This window comes from Anguilla rostrata, chromosome 3, assembly GCF_018555375.3.
Source record: "Anguilla rostrata isolate EN2019 chromosome 3, ASM1855537v3, whole genome shotgun sequence".
Lineage (NCBI taxonomy): Eukaryota > Metazoa > Chordata > Actinopteri > Anguilliformes > Anguillidae > Anguilla > Anguilla rostrata.
The window spans coordinates 20,921,138-20,947,757 of record NC_057935.1 but is presented as its reverse complement, the minus strand read 5'-3'; the positions used below and the strand labels follow the sequence as shown (position 1 = coordinate 20,947,757).

At 39.6% G+C, this 26,620-nt stretch overlaps 1 protein-coding gene across 1 annotated transcript; it reads right to left on the bottom strand.

The window, feature by feature from the left end:
• Window positions 1–595: 595 nt before the first annotated feature.
• parp14rs3 (poly(ADP-ribose) polymerase family member 14-related sequence 3) lies at window positions 596–26,620 on the bottom strand. The gene is made up of 32 exons (XM_064326696.1): window positions 26,267–26,620; window positions 25,143–25,330; window positions 24,495–24,519; window positions 23,663–23,827; window positions 21,547–21,795; window positions 20,985–21,218; window positions 19,295–20,814; window positions 19,072–19,180; window positions 18,851–18,955; window positions 18,490–18,552; window positions 17,956–18,132; window positions 17,233–17,417; window positions 15,380–15,404; window positions 14,545–14,709; window positions 12,544–12,792; window positions 11,982–12,215; window positions 10,290–11,800; window positions 10,067–10,175; window positions 9,846–9,950; window positions 9,478–9,540; window positions 9,073–9,249; window positions 8,278–8,462; window positions 7,553–7,616; window positions 7,070–7,174; window positions 6,512–6,574; window positions 6,198–6,374; window positions 4,389–4,561; window positions 4,124–4,142; window positions 3,016–3,669; window positions 2,619–2,782; window positions 1,963–2,137; window positions 596–1,474 (listed from the first exon to the last, which is right to left on the bottom strand). The coding sequence occupies exons 1-32, from the start codon at window positions 26,436–26,438 to the stop codon at window positions 1,122–1,124; spliced, it is 7,962 nt and encodes a 2,653-aa protein (XP_064182766.1). The 5' UTR covers window positions 26,439–26,620; the 3' UTR covers window positions 596–1,121.

Below are 26,620 nucleotides of genomic sequence, written 5' to 3'. Positions count from 1 at the left end.
TGTAAAGTCTGTTATGGAAATACGCTATAACTTATTATTGGTACTTGCAACAACCAGCACCAGAATACTGTATGATGAGAGCCTTGTAAAGATTAACATTATGTGTACAGTATGTGCCATTTGTGAAGATAAACTCAGATCTGTCAATATTGGGAAGTACTGTACCATTCCAGCTTGAACCAGCAACACCTACCACAATCTTAGTGGGTGTGTCTTAAGATCTGACCTACCCCTAAAGAACTCTCATAATCCTAGTTTTAGCCCTATTCAAGCTGGATCAGTTTCACTGAGAGAGGTTATGTGATTAAGTGATTACCAACAGGATGAGTGATTTTTAATCAAGTACACATCTGCAATGTCTGCAGTCTTCCAAAGTGCAGGATGTAGAAAGACCAGAGCGAATTATCTTCTGTGTTTCGCCAAACTCAGAGGTCCTTCATTAATAGCAATCCGGTTCGAATGGACCGTGCAGTAATATAATTATATATGGAAACTGCCTTGGTTTTTGGCAGCCGGTAATCAGATTTGAACTAGCCGCTTGCAGTCTCCTTATTTTCCTTGCTGAAGTGAAAATACAAATAGACCAGACAGTACATCTTTCAAACTTGTTTCAGTTTATTTCCACCTACTGTAAAACGAATCCAGCTCAAATAGGACTTATGTCTCGTGTTCAGCTACAGATTCTCTCAGAGCAGCTGAAGTAGATCCCAAACTTTGGAAAACCTCATGAACACTCATGTGACTCATGACATGACTCATATTCATGTGCCGATACCACTGTTTGTACATCTGAATTTAATAAAGATATTCCAATGTGATCCATTTTACTAATGCACTCTATTCCATACATTCAGTTTTTAACAATCTGATGGGAACTGACAGCAAAAGGTATAAGTTTATACAAAGAGATCCTTAAGAACTGTATGGACATTCAATGCCATTCAACATCATTTAAAACTCTAATTTAATTAAGATATATTTGATACTCCGTTTTGTTTTTGGATTTAAAAGTTTTCGAAGACCCTTGATTTTACAAATATTACACATAATTTGTTGTATTCTAATCAAATTTCTTAAAATGCTAGTGATCATATTTACATGTTATAGAAAAATACAAAATATTAATTAAGGCTGTTTAAAGCACTGATTGGCTCGTTAGTGGATCCCCCCCATCCACAATACACTGTCTTGAATGTGATGAGGTATTCAGGGTAGGCCCCTGAGTCGGAGAAAATAACAAAAATGGAGGGGTTCTGGAGGTTGTTCACGGCACAGTCGTGCAGGCCCGCCTGGAGGTCGTTGGGGTCCACCGGAGACGGCTCCCTCATGCCATGCAGTCCGAGGCAGGGCTTCCCCGTCAGTACGCGGGCTCTGTACATGTACTTGTGGCCGTTCTCATCAGGATTGGAGTACTTGTCATCGCAAGAGTAGTACGCCTCCTTGGCAAAGTAAGTTCCGCTTCCAAATGCTGTTGCTGAAAACACCCAGAAGCATTTTTGAGTGTTGAGTGTGTAATACAAATTTAAACATCCATCTTCCTCACATGCTTTTTCCATAGTTTAAAAGCATATGTCAAGTCTGGGGTACCTGTGCTCTGTTATGTAATTTTCTCATGGTAACATTTAACATGGATGTATAGTCTAAATGTAATTCAAATATTTTTTTAATTTTAAGTACATTTGAAACGAATGTGGGAAAACCTCTGTGGAAATGTCTGTATTTAACTGTTTCAAGTTTACAGTCCTACAGACCTGTTTTACTGATAGTTATGCTCACCAAATTTATGTACTTTCCTGGGTCTATTATTAATTGAAAAATCATAAATTTATTCCCATTTTATTGGAAATGCTATTGCCTGAATATATTAATTAAATGCATGCACAACACTTTAACCTGTATACAGCAAGCATAGCAAAAAAAACTACATTGCCCAGAAAGTGAAATTGTTTTTCTGGTTGGTACCGTTTCTGCCACAGAAGCTGCGGTTGAAGCCATTCTTGTTGATCTTCTGGCAGATGTCCTTGGTAGTTCCATGGTACAGGAACTGCTCGTTATTGTTTTTCGGATATTTTTTATCCAATGCCTGTTTGCTTACTGTGTACCTCCTCCACTGCTCCTGGTGCTGGATTCTCTGGATCTAAAGGGGGTATCACAGCAGATTATTATTATTATTATTAGTGTTGTTATTTTATTATTATTATGGCAGCCACTTCCCCCTTCCTCAATAATAACTGTTCCTTTCAATAATCCACTATCTTTGGCCTCTTGGCAGATTTTATTCTGATCCCTCTTTACAGAAAACCTCAAACTGAACCTGTAATTACTTATAAAGCTTTCAAGGCTTTACTTTCAGATTATGTGTGTAGTTTGCTAGAGGTTGGAGCTGTTCTTAATTTTTTGGAATTTAGATTAGGGGACTGGGCTTGTAATTTACAGTAAAGGTTGTGTTCAATTTCCAGCTAGAGTGCAGTCATTGTACTTTTGAGCAAGGTACTTAACCTGAATTGCTTAAGTAAATTTCCAGGTATGTAAATAGATTGTATGTAAAAAGAATGTAAGCCATTAAATGGAACTGGATTACAGCACCTTCTGCTGAAAGTTAATGTGATGTGATGTACCTGGACCACTTCGATGTTTTTGCCGTTTTTCTGTGCAAACACCTGGCAGGATTGCACAAATTCTTTGCAAATTTTCTGATATTCATTTGATTTTTCAGAGAGCACAATGATGTCCAGATCTTTTCCATCCATCTTGGTCCATGTAGGTGGTGTCGTAATGATAGCTGAAAAATATTCATGTATGATTCATTGTATAATAATATTAATTCTGATAAGCAAATTTATTTTTTTCAGTTCTGATTATAAAGAACACACAGATTTTGTACTTTGATAAGGAACACAGTTGATTTCTATTCAGGGGAAGTACTCATGCCACAACATGCTACTTTGTCAAATCATTTAGACAGTAAACTAGTTTGAATTGTCAGGCAGTAAGCTCATCAAGAAATTTACCAACCTGTTTCACAGTCGGACAGAGGAGTCCTCTTGATTCTAGTGATTTGTCCTCTGCTGTCCGTTTGCTGCATCTTCTCAAAATCCACCGTGAAGCTGTCCTTTTGGTGTTGGTAAATGTATAACTTGTCCTTCCTGTGGAAAGCCAGCTCCAGATTGTAGTTTATTCGCTGCTCCAGGCCTGTCCAGCTGTCCGACCCGCCCACCTCCCAGCGGACGGTCTGCCATATCCTGCTCTCCTCCCGCTCCTGGTCCTCCCTCTCCTGGGCTCTCTGCAGGGAGTCTTTGATCTGCAGGATGACCGAAAGGACATCGTCCCTCTTCCCCGACACCGTCAGCTTGTTTTGGAGCATGGCGATGCGGACCTGGTGCCTCTGGCTCGCTTCAATGATATCTTGCTTTTCCTTTTCTGTAAGGTGGTGGAGGTGCTTGTCTACCACGTCTTGGCTGGTGCACTCCTCGGAAACCAGTTCATCAAGGCACTTCTTCACCTGGGCCAGGTTTGCCACAGAAACTCCGTAAACCTCAGCCACCATCACAGGGAAAGTAATGCTAGCACTTCCCAGGCTCAGGGTCGGAATGTTGGAGCTGGTTTGGGAAGAGCTGGAGTCTGAGGACGTGGAACTGGGTCTCCTACGTGCCGACATTGCCGCTGTTCCTATGGAATCAAATTAATATAATTAGACAGATGCTGTAATCCAGAGCAACTTTAAAAGGTGCTATGAAATTCAGTACAAGATGGCCTCACATACATGTCTTTAGCAAGTAAAATACTTTTGAGAAGAATTCAGCTTGTACTATTTTTTAAGGGTTAGGGAAGTAAGTAAGGATTATGGAAATTTTCATTATAAATGCATGGTAGGTAGCTGCCCAGTCCAGATGCTCTTTGAAGAAATGGGTTTTTAATCTGTGGCAATTAGTCTATCACTCAATTTATTTAAAAATCCAGATATGCTCCAGGCAATTATTATACTTCATTAACTGCATCACACTGCCCTGTCAAACTACAACAGTGGATTGACTATGACATAGCAGTACAGTATTGTTCCCATGATTATCTCAATGCTTCCTTCTGGGCAAATGAAAGGAAGGTGGCTCATCCTCATCTTCACCTTCATCACAAGAATTATCCTGGAAGAAATGTAACACATTTATATCATTAATATCAATAATTATTGACATATGAAAATGTTAAAACTAGAATTGTAGTTTGGACAACATTACAAATAATATAACGACATGAAGTTGGATAATGATTAATCACTATTGCCCCATCTTCATAGTAACAGTTTATTTGCTCTGGCTTAGCATGTCTGCACAGCAGCAAGCTTAGACAGCCAAGTGAATTTTCCTCTCATGCTTTACATTTTTCCATACCAGCCCAGGTCTTGACCACTGCTTCAGCCCCTGGAGAAACTCCTGGAGGATTTTGTCCTCATAGACTACGATGTAAATCAGCTTGAGAACAGTGGAGATATGCTGCGATAAATGATTGTGGAACCCTTGAAGCATGGCAGCAATGACATCTGCAGCATTCAGCTGTCCACCACCTGCAATATGACGTTACAGGATCAAACACAATTATTATTGTAGTTAAGTGTTTATGGTCCTGGTGTTTATGTGAATTCATTATGTGGAGGTGTACTATGATGGCAACTCATTTTGGGTGTGTGGTTAGATATCCATTGTGGTACAATTAGTGATTAGTGATTGTAAACATAGAAATCTCATTAGAAACACATTTTCAATGTACAAAAATGCCAAGTTACTCACACTTACAAAGCACTGTGTATAAGTCATTCATTGAAACTGGCTAAATCTAAGCCTGCCTTGATATGAATTGATATGAAAATGACGCCAAGTTACTGTGCTACAAACAATATAGGCTATCTTCGCCTCACAGAAATGAAAGAAGCTGTATTCCAAAGCAGCGCGACCCAATGTCTCCTAAATTGTTTCAAGTCGCTTAGCCCTGAGCTCTCAGCTTGCTTAGCTTGTTGCTATTATTCCTGCAAAGCTTGTTACCAAGCAAGATGTCCTGTGCTTGCGAATCTCACACTGACTGGCGGCCACTGCCATCTACTGGCATCGGACTGGCTAACAGTAAGACAAAACGATTCTTACAGTAATATGTACCTCGTAAAAAACACGTTTTTCAACATGCAAGAATGGAAAGTTACTCACACACAAGGTAGCTAACGTTAAACACGCTGAAAATGCCGAAAGCGGATGCAAATATTTTAAATGTCATATTTTTAGTTAGCCAGCAAGCCATTGTACTGAGTTTAGAGATTTGCTGCAGTCGGAGTAGGGAATTGAACCTGGGTCTCTCAGTCCTGTAAACAGTTCCAACCAAAAGACAACAGCATAACCTATGGGCACAACCCACTAGGCAACGAGGGAAGTTGACATCAGAGATGCAGTTGTACTGTTTTAATAGTGCGCACTTGTATATATGATAATTTTGTGTTTGCATCCGATGTTTTTATTGGTTGATGTACGTAAAATGACCAATGGGGAGACATATTCTAATTGTGGGCTAGGAGCATTTGTGGCTGGAAAAATAAGAAGGAAAAAACGCTAAATCCCCGTAGTTTGGGGCTTTAGTGTTTGGACACGTGAAGTTGTTTATGAAATCTGTCTGTTGAAATGGGGTCAGAATGTACAGAAATGAATGTTTTTAAGGGCTGAGAGTCTGTGGCTGTCACAGTAATAACTGCGGGGAACCCTGAAAAGTGCCAAACTCTCGGTGCTGTACAGGTATGCGGAATGCTCCACCAAGGCGTAACTTGGCTGGATGGCATACCTGCCATCCCAAAATGAGGCATGCCCGCCGAGGCGTAACTTGGCTGGATGGCATACATAACATCCCAATATATGGTGACAGCAGCCATCCCACTATCTGCAATGACAGCATTTATAATACAGATTTCAACATAGATACTGGGCAGCTATGCCGGTAGCACAAATAAACTGAATGGCTATCAGTGGTTGCAGCATTCATAATTAAAAGATGTACATGGATATCTACGGTAGCAGCATTTAAAGTGGGAGTGTATACTTAAAATATCTATGGTAGTAGCACACAGTGTGAATGTACATGGTTATATTTAGTGGCAGCATTTGTGAAGTGACTGTAATCATAGAATTCTGCGGTGACAGCATTTTTGTAAGTGTTCTACTCACCAGTACCAATAGCAGGGAAGGACACGGTGGTGATGCCGTTTTTCTCACACTGTTCCAGAACCTTCTCCACCTGTGAGGTTGCGGCAGGTAGGGAGCGGGGTCCCACCATGTGAATGATAAAATCACAGTGTAGCGCCCCGCCACTCGTTACCACAACGCCATCATCCTGCTGGGGCCCTTTAAATACAAACATGTGAGCAAAATGAAAACTTGCACTGATCAAGATAGTTTTAGGTTATGCATAACACCAAAACTCGCATGACACTGATTTTTTTGTCCACCCAGTTACTGAAATCAATGTGCCTGAAACTCACCAAATTTTTTGCACTCCTGCTCAACCGAGCTTCCTGCTGCTCTGAATATAGCTCCCGAAACTCCTAAAGGCAACATAAGATCATCAAGTAGGAAAGCTGATCATACAAGAACCGAGAGACATTTGGTAATTTTATTCTTGATAAAACAACGGGGTGACTGCAAGCTTAAACAGGCAGCATACACTTTCATTTAAAATAAACCAGATCTAAGAGGGACTCACCTCGAAACCCCACACATACTGATCAAGATAGTTTTAGGTTATGCAAAACACCGAAAGTCGCATCACACAGATTTTTTGTGCACCCGGTTACTGAAACTGATGTTCCTGAAACTCACCAAACATTTTGCACTTCTGCTCAACCGAGCTTCCTGCTGCTCTGAATATAGCTCCTGAAACTCCTAAAGGAAACATAAGATCATCAAGTAGGAAGGCTGATCATACAAGAACCGAGAGACATTTGGTAATTTTATTCTTGATAAAACAACGGGGTGACTGCAAGCTTAAACAGGCTGCATACACTTTCATTTAAAATAAACCAGATCTAAGAGGGACTCACCTCCTTTCAGGTTCAGCTCTTTGTTGGTTGTGTTGACGATCCCTCTGACAGTTTCTGTGGTGATGTCACCTTTCTTCACCTCTATTCTGATACCATGGATCTTAACTTGGGGAGGTTTATTATAGTTGCAAGAGCACACCAAACACAAAAGGAAGAAAACAACAAACCTGTTTTCAATACACATTACAATACATCAGGATTTAAGAGGTGTAGTAGTAGTACTGGGAGGCATCCTCTTTTACTGGTAATTGAAATAATCAATTTCAGCTTTAAAAATTTTATTTTTTCCCACATAATACTTTCTAGGAATGCCAAGAAAGTGCCTCTGTCACTGTGATTGCTGAAGACACAAAAACAGTCAAACTATGGCTATTTTTGAGTCATCCTCACTACAATCACCATAACAATGGGAAAGGTCCAGTCAGCCGTTGCTATGTGTATCTATGGCGATGATGCCGTACTTTAATGGCGTGTTCAACAAACCTTGATTGGCAGGGAGCTCTCTTGACCTGGACTGAATGCTTGGCAAGTGGATCCCACTGACCGCCTTGATAAAGACAGAACATCCAATCAAAACAAAACTGTAGATAATGTGACCCAAAACACACAAAAAAACTATCGTTATTGATGGAAAAGTGCTCTTTTTGAACAATTATTTTTAACAGAGATAACTCTTAAGATCGAACACTTACTGTACTTTTAAACTCTCACTCTACTTTCTTTTATTTTGCTTGATTAAGAAATGTACAAGGGCTGACCTTTCTCATTTTTAACTAAAGAGAATGTTTATCATTGAAATAAACTAATTTCACATTAGATTTGAAAAGATATTACGTCTGGGTCATTAGCTGGCTAGCCACCATTATGTTTTGCATTTCTGGTTACTTTTATCACTGCTGGTATACTAGTATGGGATGTCCAGTGATTAGGTTTATCATTGTTAATCAAGTAAAATGCATAAAACCTGGTTGAGAGTGATTAGTCCAAATGTTAAATGTGGTTACATTTGGGCTGTTTTATTCCCAGCTCTGCAGCTGCCACTGGTGTGTTTCATTCAACTATGTTTTTGGTTTTCTATCAACCCAAACCCAGGTCTTTTCTTAGCTTTTATTACCTACATCAGCAACTGTGGATTAGTGGTCCAAATGTGTGAGACAGGGCAGGATTAAATAGAATGTAAAATACTATATTAAAATATAAATATTAACCTCTGTTCTCTGCTGAAACTGCCGGTTCCTCTCTGCAAAGTAATGGCGGAAAAGGTCGAAAACCTTCTGCTCAAAAGCCACTATGAATACGAATTTGATGCTCGTGGAAGTGGTCTGAGACAAATGGTTCTGCAGCCCCTTGAGAATTGCTTTGATGGATTCTTCTGGCTTAATGTTGCCCATTCCTGTGACACAAAGCAGCACAGATCACTTTCACATAGTGCCTTGTTGTTCATCCTTTAAAAGTGCACAGACACCAAACTTTGAACTGAGTGTTTTATTTGAACTGAAATACTACAAAAATACTAAAAACCCAGAGATGGATACTTAAGTCATGTGGACCATAATTCAGAACTGACCACAGGCATGAAAACATAATTTGACAAAAAAACACAAAAGGAAAACACAAAATTCTCATGTTAGTATTTGTAATTCTAAGCACACTGGTTGTGGCCTATGCTCTGTAGACATGGGCAGTGGTTGTGCTCTATGCTGTATAGAGTTGGACATTGGTTGTGGTTTATGCAGTACAGAGGTGGGCAGGGGTGTTGGTGTTATGTTGTATAAACGTGGTCAGTAATTGTGTTTTGTGCTGTGTAGATGTGGGCAGTAATTGTTGTGTGTGTTGCGTAGATTTGGGCACTAATTGTGGTGTGTGCTGTGTATATGTTGGGAGTAGTTGTGGTGTGTGCTGTGTAGATGTGGGCAGTAATTGTGGCCTGTGCTGTGTAGACATGGACAGTAGTTGTGGTCTGTGCTGCGTAGAAGTAGGTACTGGTTGTGATGTGGTCTTACCTGTCCCAATGGCTGGAATGGACACATATGTGGTGCTCTTGCTCTCACAGAGCTGCAGGACCCTCTCTGTGGATGTGGTGATGCCAGCTGTGGTAGTCGGCCCCACCATCTGAATGATGTGCTTGCATTTCAAGTTGCCTCCTCCGGTGACAACCACCCCATCTCCTTTCTGGGTGCCTGAACAAACAGGACACAGTCTGTGTCAGGGCTGTGGTTAATATTTTATAAAATATGAACTGAAGACGCTTTATCTATGAAAAAGAGTGTAAACACTGGAAGGACATCCACTGGATGACCATTACGTGGACTACTAAATAGCAGAAATAGGGATGCAAGCAGAATATCTTTCTCAGTCAGAATAATATACATTCAATTTTATGTTTATTTGTGATGTAAGAATCTTACCCAGTTTGGCACATTCATCTTGAACAGATTTCCCCGCTGCTTTCAGAATTGCTCCAGAGACACCTAAGAAACAAAGAAGGGAAAAAAATCACTTCCCACTATAATACAAATACATGGTGATTAAATATTACCTATGTATCATTTACAAATGACGGTTTACAGCACCAATCGAGTGGCTCAGCATCATGTGACTATATGGCTAATTAATTTAACAGAATAACAAGCATCCCAAAATGAAGGGCTTGTGTGTTCTATATCAGTAGGAACAAAGGTCTAGCTGGTGTCAAAATATGTCTTATCTAAGCAAATTATGTTCCTGTCATTATAATATGTTCTGATGATTTCAAGATGCACATACAGAACCTTACCAGTGTCTAGATTCAGACTGCTATTGGTAGAATTCACAATGGCATCCACTGCCTCTTTGGTGATGTCTCCTTTTTTCAGAATTAGTGTAATGCCACCAATAACCACTGTAATTATTGATGACAGGAAAAACATACAAAAGCAAGTGAGATCACACAATAGATTCTCCATTTCTTGATCTGTGCAATAGGTGATTACTGTAAATTGTGCAATTAAATGTCACCTTTGAGGTCTGCTCCTGGTTTAGGTAACGGAAGCAGAGGAGCGACTTTCTTTGATTTATTTGCAGGAGGAGCAGATAACGTGTCTGTTGAATCTGGACTTTGGTATCCCTGTTTAACAAATGGGAGACAACAGAATACAAATGAAGACAAATTAGTCCTAGTTGGTGATTTCTGTACGTGGCTTGTGTTCTCTAATGAATCTGTACAAGTGATGCCACACACCTTTTCCAAGCTGGTCTGGCTTGCTTGCTCAACAGTTAGAAACAGCTTACAGGCAAACTCTTTGGCCCTGGCCTTGAGAGCATCTTGATGTTTCTCCAACACTTTTGACTCCCCGGCATTGGAGTATATGTGTTTCTCATGCACAATGTATGAAATACGCTTCTTGACAACTGCCACAGCCTCCTTGATCTTGTCACTGGCTGCGGTGACTTTCAGGTAAGGGGTCGCCTGTGTCCGTGATGACAAAATGGTCACATCCAGGGCTTTGATTTCAGCAGCCTCAGACAGCTTCATGCAATCAGCAACATATTCAACCTGTCTCAGTGACTTCAGCAGGATGTCTTCTGTCACAGGCATTTTGTTATTCAGATATCCTCTCAGTTTCCTAGCAACATCTGTTACCACATTCTGGAACCCACACACTGCAATCTGCACATCAGAATGTGAGATCTTCACATTCTCTGCATTATTGCTGGATTCTACCTCTTGCATCAGTCCACTGTAGAAGACTCTCCAGTGTTCTTCCTGGGTGACTTTTCCTTGATCGGGAGTAAGGTTGATCACATCTTCCATAAGCACCTCCTTTATTTTTTCTCTGGCTTTCTCACCATCTTGCAGCTTCTCTGCAAGAATCTGAATGGAATCACCACAGGAAAAGACTGTAGCGGAAATGTGAGTCAAGTGATTGCGCTCAAATTTTTTGAGGTCCAGGGACTGCAAAAACTTAGTGAGATTGGGTGACAGATGCAAAGTTTGGATGGATAAATTATCTTTGGTGTTTTTGATGATTCTCTCTGCTGCATTTACCTTCTCTTCAAAGCCCTTGAGGTGAAAAGTCAAGTTTACTTCATCTTTCAGGTGTTCAACTCCTTCAAGTTTTTCAGACACCAAGTTCCAAACAAAACCAAGCTCTTCCCTACTGTTCACAGGGATCGTCCTTTCAACATCCAGTTCTTCTTTTGCTTTGTTCAACAAAAGTTGAATTTCACCTCGAAGCTTCTTCACATCGTTCTTTTGTCCCAACACCACAATGGTGTTCTTAGCCCTCACAAAGGAGACTCTGGCAGTTTTGAGATTTAGACTGAGGCATTTGTCCTTGATTCTCTCCCACACCTCTTTAGTTGACAGCAACGTGACTATACTGTATTTCTCCAGCAGTGCCTCAACTGCTTGCATAGTCTTTCTCTCCCAGGTATGGGCTAAGCGGTGTAGCAACAATGACTCTCTGTCCACTGCCATCTCCAAAACCACCTGAGGGGAGTCTGGGTCACCTTTAAAGGAGATGCTGGTGCAGTGTTCCTTTAGTGTGCTCTCAAAGTCCTTTTTGCACTCCTCATCATTTTGGATGCATTCGAGGAACAAAGCATCCACAGGAATGGAGATTTTAGGAGGGAAAGGTGGCATAGTGGAGGTCTCTCCAGTTAAGGCTTGCTTCAGACTGCAGTAGAACAACAAAGCACACAGGCTGACTCCACAAATAGTGTGTTTCTCTTTGACAACTCTGTGTGCAACTGTCAAATTGGAAAATAAGATACAATGTAACACAGTTTGTTCTGTACTGCACATGTTGAAAATAGCTCATTACATATTCAAAATGTTAATTCAAAATTACAATTCAAAATTTGTGGACATAGAATATAAGTGTATCAATGAAGACAGACCATAACCTGAGGAGAATTTATGATAACATACCGTGAAAATCTTTAAACACTAGAAGCGCACTCTTTGCATTTTTGACCCATATCAGGCATTCGATTTGTCCTCCATTGTTTTTTGTGCTAGAAAAATAATCCCTGAGTTTCTTTTCTGTGATATTCTCCATATTTCCTTCCACCAGCACAGAGTCTGTGTACTCCAGACGACTGGCAGAGATATCCATGCTCTGAAGTTTTTTTTCTGAGCTTTTCTTCAAAAAATCCTGAACATCTAAATCATGGATGAGATTGACAAGTTAAGCGAGAGATTAGAAACAGACCTATCCAGTGTATCAGTGCACTGTACTATTCTAGACACAGGCAAGTCTATATAGTCTCAATCCGCACTACGATAGCTTTATCTTGTTTGTTTATCATCAAGTGATAGTGCTGCTTTCCTGGTCAGATCTCGCTTGTAAAAGAGATACGTCACCTGGTTAAATAAATAAAAAAATAAGTGACTATCATGTTCCAGATTCAGATTGCAGTTTAGCCTCGCATGCTAATGACTAATGCTTGGGCCACTGTCCCATGCTTTATCTTTGGTAATGCAGACCCACCTATATCCTGTTTGAAGGTGACTGCGATTCTCTGCCCGTCATTGAGGACCTCCCAGGAATGCTCGGCCCCTCTGCTGCAGCTCTTGATGAAGACGGACAGGTGGCTGCACTTGCAGTCTTCACTGAAGCCGCTCAGAATGAACCTGTGGGGATCAAGTCTCTCCTTTGCCTCTCTCTCGTCGTACAGCTGCACGGACATCAAGGAACCCTCCAAGACATGATCCTTCTTAGCCAGGATATTCTCCAAATCTGAGACGCAGTGGATGAAAAGCAGAGTTCTGTTAATATTTAATGGGCCCAACTGATAATTTAGCCATAAACAACATAATACAGATGTATAATTAATTATGAGGATTAAGGCAAGATGCTTTGCAGCATTTAAGTATATTATATCAGGAATATTAGCACATCTGGAGGTTGCTGGCCCACTGGATCCTCAACTGGATCCCAGACTTGTACAGTTTGTACATAATCTGTGTCTGATGGCATCCATATATACACCAGGTACCCACATAGTTTTGTAAAAGTAAGACAAGGTCATCGTAATGGGAAACAATAATGGACTATCAATTCAGAGCTTAGATAGTAGTCGTGTATCTGAACCCAAATATCATATTTGGAAATGCACAGATAATGGACTGTACACAGATATCTTTGTTTCCCAAAGCTGACCAATGACTTTCGGTGTATATTTGGAAGATGACAGGTGCAGGAAAAGTCCATGGTGAAGAAATTCCATTCTTGATATGCACAGTATACAGTAATTTGCAACTAAATGGCAGTCCAAATGCTTAAAAAATGTCTGACACACCAAAGTGAAAATCTTCCTTTAAACATTGATTATAATCCTACGACTAGCTGAAGTTGTTACCATTGTTTTATTTTAAGCTTTGGAAATTAATTTACTGATTCTTAACACAGTGTTGTGTCAAGCTTTCAAAGGCAGTCAGCTAAGTGAGGATGAATCATGACGGAGCAAAGATTAAATAAACTCAGTTTTGGTCTGAACAAGTGGACTTCTAATAAATCCTTATGCTTCTTTGAAATGGAAAGAGAAATGTGAACATAAATGAAGCTGCATGCCCCTGTCAGCAAGTTGAGTTAATTGAAATAATTAATTCTGAACCCAAAGTTTTAACCTTACCACCTCGTTTGATGTCGGTATCCAAACATAAGTGCATCAACTATTAAAACCTCAACCCAACATTAAATATATGTATTTGATTAATCTGGTAATTATTTCAAAGATGATTTTGATAGGCAGAGCAAACTGTTGATCAACCTTCTAAATGTAACATCCAACAGATGAAATAAAATTTATGTATTACATTTAAGTTACAAAAATGTTGACAAAATATTCCCTAATCTAAAGCAGGTCAATACCTCTAAGAATGTCAACTACTAAAAACTACCTTTTGTGCACGTTTGTTCAAGTTCTCAAATGTAATAAGAGCAGCTGAATAGTCCAAAAGAATATTACATTACAGGTTTGGTCACCTCATCAGAGCGCCTCCAAAGTTATACCTACGGGCAACATTACTGATAACCTCAAGAGTGACCGTTCCATGCAATAGCATAAGAAATTTAATTGGACCCCATAGGTAAAACTGATTAGAGTACTGAATCAGAGATGAAATGTAGAATGGCAGGCCTAGATGCAGGACTCAGATGCCCGCTTCCAACTGTTACAAACTTCTACCCAAGTTGCCCAAAACTTAACTGCCTTAACTCAAAGAAATCTGCAATTTAACCAGAAAAGAGATTGGCGGGCAGGCATGGACTGTACACACACACTGATCACCACACACACACGCAGACATACAGATTCACACCTCAGATGTAACCCCCAGTTCCTGCTCTGTCTTATCTCAGGCTATGCGGTGAAGCTTCCACTGTGAAAAGCCAAAGTAATTTACATGAATTCCTTAACAGATCTCCATTCCCTCTAAAGTTCTTAGTTTTCTTTTAAGACCACTTTGCCAAATTAAAAAAACATCTTACCAGAATGACTGGTCAGCTTGAGAATCCATTGATTATCTCCATGTCTACAGATACCAATGTCATCAGTAAATTGCTCAAAGTACAACTGAAGGATCTCCTCTTTGATTGGACAATCACTGCTCACAAGCAGTGATAGCACCTTTTCACCACCATCTTGCTGCAAGCCTGGAAAAAAATGTATGCATTTGCCTTGAGGTATGCCTGTGCAACTCTAAAATATTCATATTAATTAGGAAATGCTTCTATTAGAAAGGAAACCTTGAAACGGTGTGGGGTTGGACATACAAGCATTTTTAAGAGCTTTGCTAAATCCCAAACAAAAAAACTTGAACTGGAATTTAAAATAAGTATCACCAACTTCCTCCTGTAGTTAGACCTACAGGTTTAATGATAATGATGATAACATACTTGACAGCATAGTCATCATATTTATATTACATAAAGGACATTTCTCATAAACAGCCCATGTGGTACATTCCTTCCTAAAGATTGTTACACAGTGCTGCATAAATAAAAGGAAACGAACACCAGTCTAATTGTATCTCGCGTCATTATTAAAAATGGTGATATAAATCAGCTGTAAAACTAACCTACACATGGGTTTTCTGGTAGACATTTGGTGTTTTCTTAAAATATCACTTCTTAAAGCAAACATGGCCATACAAATACATATGTCAAACTAGATAAAAGCAGCTGAAATATGCTCAATAGCAATAAGGACAATAATAAAATAAGCTGTCAGGCAATTAACAGTGAGACATCGGTATGGATAACACCTATTCTTGAGGTTTATTAGCACACGTAAGCTGCTGTAAATAGAAACACATTAACTTACCTTCTTGGTGAAATGGTCCTGGCGTCTACATATTTGAATAAAAAGGTAAACACAACATAAATTAATAAAATTAGTTGTAATATGCAGTAAGTGAACCAGTGTTTGGTCATTTAACATTAAATCAGTGTGGCCTCTGCCACGCCACACTAAGATGTCCACAGCTATGGGGCAAAGATTAAAATACTCAAATTAAAGAGAGACTCCAAATAAACAATACTAAATTCCAAACTGAATTCATCTTTCTGCACAAATGTATCCATGTCATGTTCCAGATCATTGCATGTTGCAATGCCTTCTGTTACTTTGGCTGTATTTGGAGCTGCAAATATTCAAAAATGCCATAAAATCATTTGCTAAGTACTCAACCTTAGAGTTAGTCAGAACCATTAAAATTGGTATCATATTTGGACATTATTATAAGTTGTTGCTGTGACTTAAAAAAAACAATTAGATTGTTCAAGCTTTCAAAAATGTGAAGAGTTCCAGTGAGAGTCCTTTAGGTTGCCAAAAGGCACCTAAATGACTCTCAGACCATGAGAAATGAGATTCTCTGGGCGGATGAAATCAAGATTGAACTCTTTGGCCACAATGCCAAGCATCAAGTCTGGTGGAGACCAGGCACCGCTCATCACCTGGCCAATACCGTCCCTACGGAGAAGCATGGTGGCAGCATCATGCTGTGGGCATGTTTTTTGGCGGCAGGAACCGGGAGACTAGTCAGGATTGAGGAAAAGATGAACGGAGCAAAGTACAGAGATCCTTGATGAAAACCTGCACTGGACTGCTCAGGACCTCAGACTGGGGTGAAGGTTCACCTACCAACAGGACAACGACCCTAAGCACACAGCCAAGACAATGCAGGAGTGGCTTTGGGACAAGTCTATGAATGTCTCTGAGTGGCCCAGCCAGAGCCTGAACTTGAACCTGATCAAACATCTCTGGAGAGACCTGAAAATAGCTGCGCCGCAATGCTTCCCATCCCACCTGACAGAACTTGAGAGGATCTGCAGAGAAGAATGGGAGAAATACCCCAAATACAGGTGTTCCAAGCTTGTAGCGTCATACCCAAGAAGACTCCAGGCTGTAATCGCTGCCAAACGTGCCTCAGCAAAGTACTAGGGTAAAGGGTCTGAATACTTATGTAAATGTGGTATTTCAGTTTTTTATTTTTAATACATTTGCAAACATTTCTAAAAACCTGTTTTAGCTTTGTCATTATGGAGTATTGTGTGTAGATTGATGAGAATAAAAATGAATTGAATCAATTTTAGAATAAGGCTGTAATGGAACAAAATGTGGAAAAAGTGAAGGGGTCTTAATACTTCCTGAAGGCACAGTATAAACGATTGAACACTTACATATGAAGTCAGCTTTTATTTTGCATGATTAACAAATATACAAGGGGTCAAGGGCTGAAGGTTCTCATACCTTACTTCAGATATGAAAATGTATATCTTTTGAAAAAATTCACGTTAGATATGAAATGATATAATATCTAGGTAATTAGCTGGCAAACCACCATTGTGATTTTCATTTTGGTCACATCACTGCTGGTATACTGGTATGGGATATTCAGTGATTGTTAATCAAGTAAAATGCATAAAACCTGGTTGAGAGTGAAGATTGGTCCAAATGTCAAGTTTGGTTACATTTGGGCTCTTTTACTCCCAGCTCAGAAGCTGCCACTGGTGTGTTTCATTGAACTATGTTTTTGGTCTTCTATCAACCCAAACCCAGATCTTTCCTCAACTTTTATTGCCTACATCAGCAACTGTGGATTAGTGGTCCAAATATGTGTGACATGGCAGGATTAAACAGAATGTAAAATATTATATTAAAATGAAAATCTTAACCTCTGTTCTCTGCTGAGACTGCTGGTTCCTCTCTGCAAAGTAATGCCGGAAAGAGTCGAAAACCTTCTGCTCAAAGGCCACTATGAATATGAATTTGATGCTTGTGGAAGTGGTCTGAGACAAATGCTTCTGCAGCCCCTTGAGAATTGCCTTGATGGATTCTTCTGGATTAATGTTGCTTTTTCCTGTGACACAAAGCAGCACAGATCACCGTCACATAGTGCCTTGTTGTTCATCCTGCACAGAAACCAAACTTTAAACTGAGTGTTTTATTTGAACTGAAATTCTACCAAAGTACTAAAAGCACAGAGATGGATAAGTCATGAGGACCATAATCAATGACTGACCACAGACAAGAAAATATAGTTTGACAAAAGAAAAACCACAACATTCCCATACTAGTATTTGTCGTTCAGAGCATAGTGGTTATTGCCTATGCTCTGTAGACATGGGCAGTGGTTGCGCTCTATGCTGTATAGAGTTGGACAGTGGTTGTTGTTTATGATGTTGTGGTTTATGCTGTTTAGAGGTGGGCAGTGGTTGTGGTGTACGCAGTAAAGACATGCGAAGTGGTTGTGGCAATTGCTGTATAGAGGTATGCAGGGGTTTTGGTCTTATGTTGTATCAAAGTGGTCAGTAATTGTGGTTTGTGCTGTGTAGATGTGGGCAGTGATTGTGGTCTGTCCTGTGTAGAAGTAGGCACTGGTTATGACGTGGTCTTACCAGTCCCAATGGCAGGTATGGCCATGGATGTGATGCTTTTGCTCTCACAGACCTGCAGGACCCTCTCTGCGGATGTGGTGATGCCAACTGTGGTAGTCGGCCCCACCATCTGAATGATGTGCTTGCATTTTAAGTTGCCTCCTCCGGTGACAACCACCCCATCTTCTTTCTGGGTGCCTGAACAAACATGGGGCAGTCTGTGTCAGGGCTGTGTTTAATATTTTATAAAATATGAACTGAAGGTGCTTAATCTATGAAAAAGAGTGTAAACACTGGAAAATTAAATCAGAAAAAGTGTCTGGATATATATAACAAGCACAAACTCAGTGTTAGCGCAATGTTGACCTTTTAAAGTTAGAAAGCTTCCACTTCAAATGATGGAAAACATCCAGAGGACAACCATCATGTGGACTATTAAACAGCAGGGAGAGGCATGTGTTCTTTTGTAAGGCAAGCAGACTATCTTTCTTAATCAGAATAGTATACATTCAATTTGATGTTTATTTGTGTTATATACTGTATACCCAATCTTACCCAGTTTGGCACATTCATCTACAACAGATTTCCCTGCTGCTTTCAGAATTGCTCCAGAGACACCTAAGAAACAAAGAAGGGGAATAAAATCACTTCCCACTAATACATGGTGATGAAATATTAGCTATCATTTACAAATGATGGTTTACAGCACCAATCAAGTGACTCAGCATCATGTGACTATACGGCTACACTAATTTAACAGAATAACAAGCGTTCCAAAATGAAGGGCTTGTGCGCTCGATATCAGTAGGAACAAAGGCCTAGCTGGTGCCAAAATATGTCTTATCTAAACGAATGATATTCCTGTATTTATAATATTATGTTCTCATGACTTCGAGATGCACATACAGAACCTTACCAGTGTCTAAGTTCAGACTACTATTGGTGGAATTCACAATGGCATCCACTGCCTCTTTGGTAATGTCTCCTTTTTTCAGAATTAGTGTAACGCCACCAATAACCACTGTAATTATTTATGACAGGAAAAACACACAAAAGCAAGTGAGATCACACAATAGATTATCCATCTCTTGATCTGTGCAATAGGTGATTAGTGTAAATTGTGCAATTAAATGTCACCTTTGAGGTCTGCTCCTGGTTTAGGTAACGGAGGCGGAGGAGCGACTTTCTGTGATTTATTTGCAGGAGGACCAGATAACGTGTCTGTTGCATCCGGACTTCGGTATCCCTGTTTAACAAATGGGAGACAACAGAATACAAATAAAGACAAATTAGTCCTAGTTGATGCATTCTGTATGTGGCTTGTGTTCTCTAATGAATCTGTACAAGTGATGGCACACACCTTTTCCAAGCCGGTCTGGCTTGCTTGCTCAACAGTCGGATACAGCTTACAGGCAAACTCTTTGGCCCTGGACTTGAGAGCATCTAGATGTTTCTCCAACACTTTGGACGCATCAGAGTATATGTGTTTCTCATGCACAATGTGTGAAACCTGCTTCTCCACAGCTGCCACGGCCTCCCTGATCTTGTCATTGGCTGCGGTGACTTTCAGGCAAGGAGTCGCCTGTGTCTGTGATGACAAAATGGTCACATCCAGGGCTTTGATTTCAGCAGCCTCAGACAGCTTCATGCAATCAGCAACATATTCATCCTCTCTCGGTGACTTCAGCTGGATGTCTTCTGCCACAGGCATTTTGTTATTCAGATATTCTCTCAGTTTCCTAGCAACATCTGTTACCACATTCTGGAACCCACACACTGCAATCTGCACATCAGAATGTGAGATCTTCACATTCTGTGCATTATTGCTGGATTCTACCTCTTGCATCAGTCCACTGTAGAAGACTCTCCAGTGTTCTTCCTGGGTGACTTTTCCTTGATCGGGAGTGAGGTTGATCACATCTTCCATAAGTACCTCCTTTATTTTTTCTCTGGCTTTCTCACCATCTTGCAGCTTCTCTGCAAGAATCTGAATGGAATCACCACAGGAGAAGACTGTAGCAGTAATGTGAGTAAAGTGATTGCGCTCAAATTTCTTCAGATCCAGGGACTGCAAAAACTTTGCTAGATTGGGTGACAGATGCAAAGTTTGGATGGATAAATTATCTTTGGTGTTTTTGATGATTCTCTCTGCTTCATTTACCTTCTCTTCGAGGCCCTTGAGGTGAAAAGTCAAGTTTGCTTCATCTTTTAGATTTTCAACTCCTTCAAGTTTTTCAGACACTAAGTTCCACACAAAACCAAACTCTTCCTTACTGTCCAAAGGGATCTTCCTTTCCACAGTGTTTGTTTCAACATCCAGTTCTTCTTTTGCTTTGTTCAACAAAAGTTGAATTTCACCCTGAAGCTTCTTCACATCGTTCTGTTGCCCCAAAACCACAATGGTGTTTTTAGCCCTCTCAAAGGAGACTCTGGCAGTTTTGAGATTTAGACTGAGGCATTTGTCCTTGACTCTCTCCCACACCTCTTCAGTTGACACCAACATGACTATGCTGTATTTCTCCAGCAGTCCCTCAACTGCTTGCTTAGTCTTTCTCTCCCAGGTATGGGCCAAGTGGTGTAGCAACAATGACTCTCTGTCCACTGCCATCTCCAACACCACCTGAGGGGACTCTGGGTCACCTTTAAAGGAGAAGCTGGTGTAGTGCTCCTTTAGTGTGCTCTCAAAGTCCTCTTTGCACTCCTCATCATTTTGGATGTATTCGAGGAACAAAGCATCCACAGGAATGGAGATTTTAGGAGGGAAAGGTGGCGTAGTGGGGGTCTCTCCAGTTAAGACTTGATTCAGATTGCAGTAGAACAAGAAAGCACACAGGCTGACTCCACAAATAGTGTGTTTCTCTTTGGCAACTCTGTGCGCAACTGTCAAATTGGAAAAGAAGATATAATGTAACACAATTCGTTCTGTACGGCACATGTTGAAAATAGCTCATTACATATTCACAATTTAGCATGAGATTAATTTCTGGACATAGAATATAGTGTACCAAAGAAGACAGACCATAACCTGAGGAGAATTTATGATAACATACCGTGAAAATCTTCAAACTCTAGAAGCACACTCTTTGCATTTTCGACCCATATCAGGTATTTGATTTGTCCTCCATTGCTTTTTGTGCTAGAAAAATAATCCCTGAGTTCCTTTTCTGTGATGTTCTCCATATTTCCTTTCACCAGCACAGAGTCTGTGTACTCCAGACGACTGGCGGAGATATCCATGCTCTGAAGTTTATTTGCGAAGCATTTCTTCAAAAAAGCCTGAACATCTAAATCATGGATGAGGTTGACATGTTAAGCGAGAGATTAGAAACAAAACTATCCAGTTTATCAGTGCACTGTACTGTTCTAGACACAAGAAGCCTTTATAGCCTCAATCTGCTTTACAACAGCTTTATCTTGTTTGTTTATCATCAAGTGATAGTGCTGGTTTCCTGGTCACATCTTGCTTGTAAAAGAGATACGTCACCTGGTTAAATAAATAAAAAAAACAGGTGACTATCATGTTCCATATTCAGTTTGCAGCTTAGCCTCGCACGCTAACGGCTAATGCTTGGGCCACTGTCCTATGCTTTATCTTTGGTAATGCAGACCCACCTATATCCTGTTTGAAGGTGACTGCGATTCTCTGCCCGTCATTGAGGACCTCCCAGGAATGCTCGGCCCCTCTGCTGCAGCTCTTGATGAAGACGGACAGGTGGCTGCACTTGCAGTCTTCACTGAAGCCACTCAGAATGAACCTGTGGGGATCAAGGCTCTCCTCTGCCTCTCTCTCATCGTACAGCTGCACGGACATCAAGGAACCCTCCAAGACATGATCCTTCTTGGCCAGGATATTCTCCAAATCTGAGACGCAGTGGATGAAAAGCAGAGTTCTGTTAACATTTAATGGGCCCAACTGATAATTTAGCCATAAACAAAATAATACAGATGTATAATTAATTATGAGGATTAAGGCAAGATGCTTTGCAGCATTTAAGTATATTATATCAGGAATATTAGCACATCTGGAGGTTGCTGGCCCAATGAATCCTCAACTGGATCCCAGACTTGTACAGTTTGTACATAATCTGTGTCTGATGGGATCCACATATACACCAGATACCCTTATAGTTTCGGAAAAGTAAGACAAAGTCATCTTAATGGGAAACAATAACGGACTATCATTTCAGAGTGGACTATCATTTCAGTGTTTGTTTTTCATAACATTGTGAATTTTTAACATTATTTAGGTGGAGGCTTCAAATAAGCCTACTAGGGTTTTCTGCCTCTCCCTGCACTGTATATTATTTGTTATCTTTGTCATGTTTGTGTATTTTTAAATTGTGCACAGGGTTTCCCCCAGAAAACTTGTTAGGCCCGGTGGCAAGCATATTTTGACGGGGGAGACATGTGTCTTTTTTGATGGGGGCCCGACTAGGGCCGGCGACAGCCTCCACTCTGCCCACATCTGCCGCCACCTGCTGTTCCCCATCACCACCACCCGGCCCCACCCATCATCTGAGCCACATCACATATCTTAAGAATATGTCTGTTGGCTCCATGTGTTTTCTAAATGACTCACCAAAGTAGAAAATACACTCCTTAAACTTTGAATACAGAATACTGAAGTGTTACCTTTTTTTCATTTTAATGACTTTGGGAAATTTGTCTTAACACAGTGTTGTGTCACATGCTTTCCAAAGAGTGCAGATCAGCTAAGTGAATGGTATGCAATCAGAAGGGGAGAAAAGATTGAGTAAAACTACAGTTTTGGTCTGAAGCAAGTGGACTTCTAATAAATCCCTTATGCTGCTTTGGAAAATAGAAAAGAGAAATGTGAACATAAATGAAAGCTGCATGCCCCTGTCAGCAAGTTGAGGATTAATTGAAATATGTTTAATTTTCTGAACCCAGAAGTTTTAACCGTTACCACCCTCGTTTGATGTCCGGTATGCCAAACATAAGTGCATCAACTATTAAAACACCTCACTTACCCAACATGTAAAATATATGTATTTGATTTAATCGGCTAATTATTATCAAAGATAAGAATTATCAATCAAATCGACACATTCGTTGATAGGCAGAGCAAACTGTTTGGATCAACCTTTATCAAAATGTACAACTCACAACAGATAAAAATTAAGAAAAGTATACATTTAAGTTACAAAAAAGTTACAAAAAATATTCACGTCTAATCTAAAGACAAGGTTCAACTACCTTAAAACAATTAACAAAGGATACAGACATGGACAATCACACAAGAAATGAATGCAAGCAGATACCACACCACAGCTTTTATTCCAAAGTATTCCAAAATGCAGAAATCAAAAGACAGCAGAATAGTCCAAAAGAATCAAAGATGAAATGTAGAATGACAGGCCTAGATGTAGGACTCAGATGCCCACTTCCAACTGTTACAAACTTCTTCCCAAGTTGCCCAAAATTTAACCGACTTAACTCAAAGAAAGCCACATTTTTTAACCAGGGAAAAAGAGGTGGGGGCACACACACACACACGCAGACACACAGATTCACACCTCAGATGGTAACCCCCCAGTTCCTGCTCTGTCTTATCTCTAGGCTACGCTGGCTGAAGCTTCCTCTGGCTGAGAACAGCCAAAAAGTAAATTACATGTCAGACACCCCTTAGCACAGATCTCCATTCCCTCTAAAGTTCTTAGTTTTCTTTTAAGACCTCCGTTTGCCAACTTAAAAAAAAACATCTTACCAGAATGACTGGTCAGCTTGAGAATCCATTGATTATCTCCATGTCCACAAATATCAATGTCATCAGTAAATTGCTCAAAGTACACCTGAAGGATCTCCTTTTTGATTGGACAATCACTGCTCACAAGCAGTGATAGCACCTTTTTACCACCATCTTGCTGCAAACCTGGAAAATAAATAAATGAATTTGCCTTGAGGTATGCTTGTGCCGCTCTAAAATATTCATATTAATTAGGAAATGCTTCTATGAGGAAGGAAATTTAGAAAAAGTGCGGGGTTGGACATACAAGCATTTTAAAAGCTTTTCTAAATCCCACAAAAAAACTTTCACTGGAATTTAAAATAAGTATCACCAACTTCCTCCTCCAGTTAGACCTACATGTTAAATGATAATGATGATAACATACGTGACAGCATAGTCATTATAATTATATTGCATAAAGAACAATTCTCATAAACAGCCCATGGTACATTCCTTTCCAATGACTGTTACACAGTGCTGCATAGATAAAGGAAACCAACACCAGTCTCATTGTATCTCGCGTGTCATTTTTTAAATGGTGATAGAAATGAGCTGTAAAACTAACCTACACATGAGTTTTCTGGTAGACATTTGGTGTTTTATTAAAAATGTCACTTCTTAAAGCAAACATGGCCATTCAAATACATATGTCAAACTAGATAAAAGCAGCTGAAATATGCTCAATAGCAATAAGGACAATAATAAAATAAGCTGTCAGTCAAATAACAGTGAGACATCAGTATGGATAACACCTATTATTGAGGTTTATTACCACACGTAAGCTGCTGTAAATAGAAACACATTAACTTACCTTCTTGGTGAAATGGTCCTGGCTTCTACATATTTGATAAAAAAGGTAAACACGACATAAATTAATAAAATTTGTTGTAATATGCAGTAAGCAAACCAGTGTTTAGTCATTTAACATTAAATCAGTGTGGCCTCTGCCACACCACACTAAGATTTCCATGGCTATGGGGCAAATATTAGAACACTCTAATTAAAGAGAAACTCCAAATAAAGCAACATTAAATTCCAAACTGCATTTATCGTTCTACACTTTTGTTCCTATCCAGAATTCCTTTCGGTATTGTGTCTTATCAAATGTATCCAATGTCATGTTCCAGTTCATTGCATATTACCATGCCTTCTGTTACTTTGGCTTTATTTGGAGCTGCAAATATTCAAAAATGCCATACAATTATTTGCTAAGTACTCAACTTTAGAGTGAGTTAGAACCATTAAAATTGGTTTCACATTTGGGCATTATATAAGTCGTTGCTCTGACATAAAAAAAATATTTAAAAAAAAACAATTAGATTGTTCAAGCTTTAAAAAATGTGAAGAGTTCCAGGCTTCTACATCTGTGTTTATTTCAGAGGTACAGCTTTGTACTTTAAACAGCAAAATCATCACATTTCTTGTCAATATTGTACATTGCAATTTCCAAGATATTTACCGCTTCTATATCGCATGCAGATTTTCCACAGCCAATCTTTTTCTCAAAGCGTGGTTTGGGCAACGGCACTGGATTCATTTTCACTTTGGCGATGTCATCCGCTTCTAGTGACTTCACTTGAAGTTCTACCACGCCCAAGGCCTTAAAATCAACCTTGTGCGGTCCCTTTTCCAATACTCTTTGTAAGGCTGAGAAAAAGACAGTAGATACGGTAAATCCTTTCTCCAACGGGATGTGAAAGATTTGCGGTCCCACAATGAATCCCATTCGGTGTCGTTTTACTTGCAGTGCATTATAGTTGTCAGTAGAGGGCAGCCGATGAATGAGTGCATAGGACTCAAAAAGTAATAGAACCCGAAGGGGGCTAGAATCTGAAATATACAGATGATGATTAGGGCCACCTGCAATTTTTTTTTTTTTTTTTGAGTTCTGACTTTAAAATCAGAATTCTGCGATTAAAGTCTGAATTCTGAATTTAAAGTCAGAATTCAAAAAAAAAAAAAAAAAAAAAAATTGCAGTTGGCCCTAATCCTCTTCCCTATATTTCAGAACTCAAAGAAAATTCACATATGACTTTAATCCTCTTCCGTAGAAATAACTTAATTGTCCACTGATGTAAAAATAATAATAATGTAATACTGCGTCATACTGACTGACAGGTCTCTGTTTCCTCACACGACAGGAATGAAAATAACCGTGACTACCCAATGTTGAAGACGTTTTCATTAAAAAAATATATATTATTGTCTCAGCGCAATCGGGATATTTATGCGAATGTCTATAGAATAGTAATCTTGGTCCAACGTGGTCAACGATTAATTCAAATGGGATATTTTCTAAATAAATTAATGAATGAATAAATAAATAAAATAAAATACTTGGATTTATTTACTTCTTATCAAATATTATTTGCATCATCCGATGTTATTCAAGAATCTTGAAGTGCAACCTACGTTTTAAATGGTTTTCACATCACACATTCATTATTATTACCTGTGGTTGTAAAAAGTAAATTACAACAAAAGTTGTAGGTTTTCACGATTTCACCAGTTTAGTTTTAATACTTTCAGTTCCTAAGCAATGAGATTCGTGCAGTTGTTATAAGGCTTAAGCACAAACATTACCTTCATCCTCTAGGTAAACGAGCAATGCCTTTCTCGTGTCATTGGGGTAATTTCTTATTTCCGAAACCTCTCCTCCAGATTTTCTTTTATTTCTAAAATGCAATTCCAACTTGGGTTTCACGGAAGCAAAATCTTCGGGAAGACCGACTAAAAGCAATATATTTTCTTCCATGTAGTAGTATAAGTGTAAACAATGATCAGAAGCAGAGTGATATGCCCGAATTCAAAGTGAAACTAATGCAAAACAAATGAAGACAACCTGTTTCTTATGGAGAACCACAATCGACTGGGCGTTCCCACTGGCTAAATGTTCAGACAATTAAGATACACAGTATGTCGAGTCGAAATTCTCCT